The following is an 8,878-nucleotide window of genomic DNA, read 5'->3' on the forward strand; positions in this document are numbered from 1 at the left end:
ATGTCGTGCTAGAATTGAAAATTTGAACAAAGGTCGTGCCTTTTTACGTAATTAGCCATGTTCATTTCATATTTCTTGAATATAAAAGACTCGAATATTCCTTACCGAAAAAAAAGGTCTCGGAGTTTTCTAATTTATTTGTTTATAAAAATAATCTTTACTTAACTCAATTTAACTAAACTTTACTTTACTTTACTTTTTTTTCAATTCAATAATACAATCATTATTCTTTTTATTTTTTCTTTAAATTATCTCTCATACTTTTCTTATCCATTATTACAATTAATTTTTTAATACTAAATTCTCTTAATTATTTAATATTTTTTTTCTTAATTTCAACATTTTTTCTTCAATTCAATAACATAATCATTACTTTTTTATTTTCTTTTTCAAATTCTCTAACATAATTTTTCCAATTATTTTTTTTTCATCTTCTCAAATCAAATTTAATTTCGTTACCAAACGCTATGGTTATATTTGCAAAGTTCCTGAGAAAATTTTGATAAACAAGCAATATTGATGTAGCGAGCTAGAGAAGCCGATAAAAATTACTATAATTACCGAAAATTATGACATATCATTCTGATGATTAATACACATTTATCCATTTACTGTAACATATAGTTGATATTTCTTTATACTACGTGACTTGTGGGATCACCAAAAAAAAAATCTCAAAATTTAGTCGTTATGTTCACGTTTCTATGCTGGCTTATGTTTTAAAAAAAGCCGAACATTTTTATTTCGTTTATTGCTGTGACGAATTGATACAGATAAAAGTTAGCTGAGAAGAAGAACAATGCGACTTTTTAGAAATCGATATAAATAAAACTTTACTAGAGAGAAAAAAAAACAGATATTGTACGTACACGGAATAATACGAACATATGTTGGCAAATCAAACATGCAAGAATATATTATTGATAAATTCGGGACATAACCAAAGCTCGTACGAGCAAAATCCTTTGTGGGCTTATGACAGGACCTTGTGCAAACAAAGGGAATTAGAAACAGAAAAGAATATGTTCCCACCATGAAGAAGCAAAACATCAACCATCTCGTATTCATATTGCACAACTTTTGTATATGTAAATTAATGTGTATGCCGATATACCTTGAGGGATCAGAATTATAAATTCCCCCGACTTGTGTTGATCACTTTGCTAATCAACTTGGTAGAGGTGCTTTCGCTTTTCTTAATCAAATTCTCATCGCTGGGAGAATCTTCTTTTTCTTCCTCTTTTTTCCTTCTTTTCAGCTGGAAAATTGACTTGGCAGCGTATTTTTTGTCCCGTCGAATCCAATTCGACTCAAAACTGAGTATTCATTGTCCCAATTGAGTCCAGAAAGCTTTTCGATCTATTGCGGAAGCAATAATATTCCAAGAAACGGGTCAATCTCCCCTTCCCACAGGGCATACGGTTGAGGTATTTGTACAATGAGGATTGGTACGTACCCAATACAACATTAGAGAGACAAGAGTCTTGCTCTTTTTGTAAGAGTAAGAGAGACTCTTTTTCTCTCAAGAAATGCTTTTTAAGGCGCAAAATCATGCAGATCAAGGTCCAAACCGAACAATACTTATTGGGCCAGGGCTCTTTTATATGGCGAATCGTGGACTCACACCTCATTATTGGCGCGCCATCTTCTGCTCTAAGTTTAATTAGTCCGCTTATAAGGGATGAATGAGAAAGGAGGGCGGTGGTGGCCCCAATTCCGGCCACCACCGTCCAAGCGAGGTCGTCCCAAATCTCCCTCTTTTTCTTCGAAGATTTCGAAGAGAGAGAGGGACAATTGGGGGCGGTGGTGGTCCCGATCCTAGTCACCACCGCCCAGGTGAGGTTGCCGGCGACCAGAATCTGGGCCATCACCTCCCCCTTCCCTCTCTGATCTTACTGTCTTCTCTTTATTTATATATATATATATATATATTCAGTAATTGCATTAAAAAATATGGGGCCAAACTGTAAAAAAAGTAAATATTTGGCAAAAAGAAAACTACAAATTTTCAATACTTAACTTTATCAAATAATTTTGAATTAACCAATTAAGTATTTATTCTCTGAAATGATTGAGTTTTCAGCACTTAATTTTGAGTGTTTAATTTTAAGTCCAAACAAATATAACCTAAGCGTTCGATGAAATTTTGTTCATTTTCTCTTTTCTCGATAAAGAAAAATAAAGAAAATTTTGTTCAATATATTTAAGTATGCAGAAGCATGCCAGATCATGCATTATTAGTGAAGCACTTCTCTAACCTTCATTGGAAATTGATTAGCATTTCCTAATTTGTTTGTGAGCGTTATACATATTCATTGGAGGGACAACATATGTTGCATTTTTTGTGATGCTCTTCTGTGTTATCAATCGCAATTTGATTAGTTCTCTAATGAGATGGTTATAATGGTGCATGTGATTAAATATCATGGAATTAAGTACAAAGGGCTCTCTCTAAGCACCTAACTCATTGATAAATTTATTCGGATGTGTTGAACCCCTGGACATTTGCCTAAAGGATTGGTGCCGATTAGTATCTATTTCTTTAATTCTTATGGTCTTTATTTATAGTCCTAATTTTCATTCTAGACTTCTTTACATATAATCTTTGGAATCAGACATTAGTTTCTGCCATTACTGCTTCTTGCATGTCGTTCTACCCAGGAAATTTTTCCAAAAATTCACAGAAGAAAAGATGGGGTGGCAAAGCAAGTATTGATATGCTCTTTTTCCATCAGTCCATTATTTGTCCTTTCACTTTTCTTTCAACTAATTTATGTGCTCTTTCCACTTTTTTATAGGTACTCTTTCTTGGATCATATGATGTTTAAGTTCATAAAATTTTCTCACTTTTCTCCCCTCATCTTCTCCTCATAAATTGGTTGATTTAATAAGCTTTTTTTCATGCCGGCCCAATTTATTTTACAGGTTCTGGGTTTGATTTAAAGTTAGCTAATGGCTCAGAATGCCTACCTTTTGCCCTTATAAACATTGTTTTGCCGTTGTTCTTTCACCTATCTCACTTAAATAAATCCCTTTGAATGCTGAGTGGTCATCTTTTTAATATATATTTTTCTTTTATAGAGGGAAAAACATAGTTGTGGTTGCAAGAGAAGTTGATGTCTCACCCTTATGCGTAAAGTAAAGGAAATGGTAATGTCCTTGGCGGTGTTTTCTCAGTATGGTGGTAAAGTTAACAGAAAGGTTGTCGAATCGGCTGCTTCTTTTGCAACATCTTAGAATTGATCATACAAGAAATGGTATAGTAGAATTGAAATCACTAAAGTGCCATAATATAAACTAAATTATGTTAACATAATACTACTCCTGTCAATAAAATTGGATAGTATAATTTTATTTAATTAATATATATTGTGTATTATTCAATAATACTACTTCTTTTGCAACATCTTAGAATTGATCAAACAAGAAATGGTATAGTAGAATTGAAATCACTAAAGTGCCATAATATAAATTAAATAATGTTAACATAATACTACTACTGTCAATAAAATTGGATAGTATAATTTTATTTAATTAATATATATTGTGTATTAATCAAAATTTTTAAACATTCCCCGCGCGTAGGTATTCATCTAGTTTGAATTGAAACTAATACACATACTGTAGATTTTGCGTAGGCAAAGATGTCGGGATCACCATAGTTATATAACTTATATTTGGACTTAATTAATCGATATCACATGATTCGATTGAGAAATGCACTCTTAATTTGTGGTATATCCACATGATTTCATTGAGAGATGGAAGAGTCGATTACTGTCTTTTTGCAACCGATCCTCGGAATAATGCCTAGCACATATATCAAAATCATTGCTATATATAAAATATACATACATACATACATATATATATATATATATATATATACAAGGTGTTGGCACAATTTATAGTACTCTTGAACAATTGGCAATTTCTTGGAATAAATCGTTGCCTACCCGTATAATCTCTATATCTTATAATGAGCGAGTATCCAGCGTCTAAACATAGATCCTAAAACTGACTGATAGATTACACATAGATCCACCAAGAAAAAAGTGAGAGATTATATCTATCGATTGATAGGACAACCGCCTCCATGAACACTATATATACACGTACATATCAGTCCTGATCCTCCCCATTCAACAACATTATCTACCTCTACAGTTTTTTTGAGTTCTTGGAGAAAGAAAGAAAGAATGGCGAGCAAGAGAAGCTCTTCGTGCGATGGTTCGTGGTGGCTGGTGGCTGCAACTCTCCTCTTGTTTCTCGTGCTTCCTGTTAACGGTGAATCAAGTCCCGATAGGTATATATATATACAATAAATCGACCAATATAGGGATTTCTCTATTCATTTTTCTCATATCTCTTCACGGACTCATCATTTTTCTAGAGGCAAACCGTTGAGTTGAATATATATACGAGACTTATTTTGGAAGTGCAATAATCTACAAGTTCTTTTCAAAAACCCGCCTTATTCATGGTGCTATATATTATACCTTTTTTTTTTCCCATGGCCGGCCCCTTATTCACAGGCCCTCCATATGCAATTGTGTGCAGGAAATCCAGAGCCGGGCACGGTCGTGAACATGGGTACGGGCATGAGCATGGGCACTGGCACATGCCACTGATGCCAATGCGATCACTTAATTCTCCAATCCAGCTACATGTGTCTGACCATAAGGTAATATCAGTTTACACCTTAAATTTGGTCCAAAAAAAAACCTACACTTTAAATAAATTTCTTGTGTGATGATCCACACACAAGATACATCCATTTATAATAACATATATTATAAAAGGTTATAAATATGAATATCCAAAAATATTAGTAGGAGAAAAAGGCTAAAAATTGAAATTAACGGCAAGTAATTAACTATTGGGGGTGTACGTACACTATTGGCAGGTGGTGATGGAAAATGGGAATGTGGAGGTGATACTCAACAATCCCCAGGGGCATGTCATTGGCATCAGACACGGCGGAATCGACAATTTACTCGAATTCCATCACAAAGAGAGCAAACGAGGGTTTGTGTCTCCATAAAATTTTCCTTTTTTTTTTAAAGCATAATTTTGCTTTTAATAATAATCTATTTTTGCGGTATTAATAATAATAATGATTAATAAAATAGTTTTTTTGTATTCACTAATGATTACACTAGATAATATATTCAACGTACATACTAAAATCCATGCATGGTCTCAGGTACTTGGATCTGGTGTGGAATAGGCCGGGAGAAAAAGACAGATATGACCGGTAATTTTTCTTTTATCCAAAATAATTGAAATATCTAATTTTCCCTGCTAAAATCCTAATTACTCTCATTCATTAACACAATTTTTTCTTCCTTTACTATCACGCATACTAAGATTAGCTTCAATGATTATATCAATATGCAGGGTCGACGGAACGAAATTTGAGATCATAACCCAAACGGAAGACAATGTGGAGATATCGTTCGTCCGAACATGGGAGAACTCCACCTATCCTTATGTGTCACCGCTTATCATTGACAAGAGGTGTGATTTACCGGTTCAAATATGGAAAACACGTCATTCAAGTGAAAAAAAAAATGTTAATGAGTTTTGACGCTACGCCTCATAAGTTACACATTTTGGTTTTCGAATTGTTCTGCATAACGTACTGTCATTAACTCGACTCTAACTTTGACGTTCCATGCAGATACATAATGCGCCGGAACGTTTCCGGATTCTATGCGTATGCCATACTCGACCATCCGGAAGGTTGGCCTGCTTTTGAGATGGGCCAGGCTAGGGTTGTCTACAAACTCAATGGACAAAAGTATGAGATTTAATCTTAATTTCTTTGTGAATTCAAAATCATTAATTTTGGGCTTATTTTTTAAATTTGATCGTATACTAATCATTTGTTATTCTTTAATTTTTGTGTACTCCGTACAGGTTTCACTTCATGGCTATGTCCGATGACATGCAGAGAATTATGCCAACGGAACAAGACAGGAGCCGGGGCAAGACCCTTGCTTATAAAGAAGCCGTTCTGATTACCGATCCATCGAATCCGGAGCTTCGAGGAGAGGTATCGAATAAGAGCTCAAGAGCTTTGCATAAGAATCATCTATAATATCCTTTGTAGTAATTGATAAGATTTATCGATCATCAACGCCCAATCGATTTGACAATTGAGTTTCACGCATTCTATTAATATTATTTCCGATCATTTGTTCAGGTGGATGACAAGTACCAGTACTCTGGGGAGACTGATGAGACTAAGGTGCGCGGGTGGATAAGCGATGACCCAAAGATTGGCTTTTGGATGATCACACCAAGCGATGAGTTCCATGCAGCTGGCCCGCTGAAGCAAGAGCTCACCAACCACGTCGGCCCCATCCTTCTCAATGTAAGTTCTTCACCTGCGGACAAATGACCTTTTGAATTCGAATTTGCACATTTGTTGTGGATGCAAGTATAAATCGGCAAATAACTCCTTTTACTAGTTGTGTGTGTGTGTGTATAGATGTTCGTGAGCAGGCACTACGCCGGAAGAGACATAAATGCAGCATTCGGGGAAGGGGAAGAGTGGAAGAAGGTGTTTGGACCTTATATGGTCTATCTCAACTCAGCCACTTCTGAGCATCCCTCTTCCAGATCGCTCTGGGAAGATGCAAAGCATCAGGTAATATATACATATACGTGTATTGATGCTGTGCATGAATGTCCATATAATGATCTCAAAATTTTGCTGATCATATTGATTCTAACTTCTTTACCTTTTTGCCATTCAGATGAAAATCGAGACCGAGAGTTGGCCATATGACTTTACTCAATCGAAAGATTACCCTCATTCCAGTGAACGGGGCACTGTTTCGGGTCAACTCTTTGTCCATGACAGGTTCGTGATCACTTCTCCAAATTAACTTCGATATTTAGTGAATTACGTTCATTGATGTGCAGTGCATGTGCAAAGACATATAAAGCTGTGTTCAAACTGATTAATACTTTCTGATTGTTGTCGTTCAGATACGTGAACGAGAATGATATGCCGGGAGCCTCTGCATATGTTGGACTGGCGGCTCCCGGAGAGGTCGGATCATGGCAACAGGAAGGCAAAGTGAGTACTTAATCTTTTCTTTTTATTTTCGTTCATTTTCACGCGTAATTGATTCTGATTGCAACATCGTTCCCCCCTCAAATGTTCAGGGCTATCAGTTCTGGACTAGGGCCAATGAAGATGGTCACTTCGTGATTAAAAACATCCGAGTCGGCACTTTTAACTTGTACGCTTGGGTGCCGGGATTTATCGGAGACTACAAATACGAAGACAACATCATCGTTACAGAAGGTACGCCAATATAAAAAGCCTCTTGACTTTTGACTGATCATGTTTTCGAATAAATAGCGATTGAGATCTGTCCTTATCATGTTTTTTCAATAGGATCCGAAATAAGATTGGACGGGATTGTCTATGAGCCTCCGAGATACGGACCCACAATTTGGGAAATGGGCATCCCTGACCGCAAGGCTGGCGAATTTTACGTGCCAGATCCATCCCCGACGCTGGTGAACAAGCTATTCATCAATTCGAAGCCTGACAGGTTCCGTTTACTTAACATGATCCAGCACTTCTCTGGCACAATCTGATAAAGAATTGGTTTCCTAACTCGATCTTCCCTTATTTCATGGCTTCAGGTTCAGGCAGTACGGTCTGTGGTCAAGGTATTCGGAGATCTATCCAGATGGTGATCCAGTTTATACCATAGGAGCCAGTGACTACACTAAGGACTGGTACTTTGCTCACGTCACGAGGTATACGACGGCTAACTCGATCAATTTTACTCAGAAACTCGCAAAGTGAACCTAATTTTGATTATTAGTTCATGGTTCTAAAGTACTATTTTGATTCTTCTACGTATGCAGAGATACTGGAAACTCCACGTTCGTGCCGACTACAAGGACTATAAATTTTGAGCTTCCACGAGTATATCCATGGGCAAGCTATAGACTACAGATTGCGGTGGCTGCATCCCAGGCAGCTCAGATACAGGTATACTCATAATTCACATTTCCATAGATTGACATTGTTAATCTGTACAAACTAATAACATCAGCTCGTATAGTTAATAACCGATCTGATAGTTCACTAAAGTTGCATAGTTCTAATTACTTCACTCGATCTTTTGCCCGGAAGTAGATAGGCTTATCAGATTTCTTTCGGCTATCATGACACCTGCAGTCATGCATGTAACATCCATTCGCCGGATAATCATTCATATGCAATATATATATATATATATATAAGCTGTAGACTTGAGCTCATGAACATGAATGTTTATCGATGTCAGGTGCGGTTCAATGACCCCCGGAGAAGGAGGCCCCAGTTTTCGACAAGGACAGCAGGATGGGATGATGCCATAGCGAGACACGGGATCCACGGGCTGTACCGCTTGTACAGCTTCGACGTTCCATGGTATTATCTCCGCCCGGGAACCAACACCCTCTCTCTCACTCAGCCCCGGGCCTGGGGTGCTTTCACGGGGTTGATGTACGACTACATTCGCTTCGAAGGCCCTCCCCGATGATTTCAAACGACGGATGCTGCTTTGGAGAACTCTGATTATACGAACTTTTTGACAATTTTTTCAAGATATATGGAAGGCCATGAGCCTAGTAGAAAATAGAAAATAAAAGAGGCACATGTAAGTCCCATCCATGCGAATAACCTGACAACTTCTTGGTTTCGAGTGAAGATATAGCTATGTATACGATTCCTTTCAATTATATTTTTTGAGGATGATGAGGTAGCCATATATCATTGTAACATTCCGAAAATTTTAGTAGCTTAATATATTTTGAATGTATTCTTAAAACATTTGCACGTTGACCTTTTAAAAGATTATGA

At 36.7% G+C, this 8,878-nt stretch overlaps 1 protein-coding gene across 1 annotated transcript; it reads left to right on the forward strand.

Moving 5' to 3' along the window:
• The first annotated feature begins 4,160 nt into the window (after positions 1–4,160).
• On the forward strand, positions 4,161–8,860 carry LOC116201255 (rhamnogalacturonate lyase-like). The gene is made up of 16 exons (XM_031532410.1): positions 4,161–4,306; positions 4,561–4,684; positions 4,907–5,028; positions 5,207–5,257; positions 5,401–5,520; positions 5,684–5,803; positions 5,923–6,058; positions 6,209–6,379; positions 6,497–6,655; positions 6,765–6,871; positions 7,000–7,090; positions 7,180–7,321; positions 7,415–7,574; positions 7,669–7,785; positions 7,897–8,023; positions 8,322–8,860. Exons 1-16 carry the CDS (start codon positions 4,200–4,202, stop codon positions 8,556–8,558), a joined length of 2,091 nt encoding a protein of 696 aa, XP_031388270.1. The 5' UTR covers positions 4,161–4,199; the 3' UTR covers positions 8,559–8,860.
• Positions 8,861–8,878: the final 18 nt, after the last annotated feature.

The sequence above is a fragment of the Punica granatum genome, chromosome 3 (genome assembly GCF_007655135.1).
Source record: "Punica granatum isolate Tunisia-2019 chromosome 3, ASM765513v2, whole genome shotgun sequence".
Taxonomy (NCBI): domain Eukaryota; kingdom Viridiplantae; phylum Streptophyta; class Magnoliopsida; order Myrtales; family Lythraceae; genus Punica; species Punica granatum.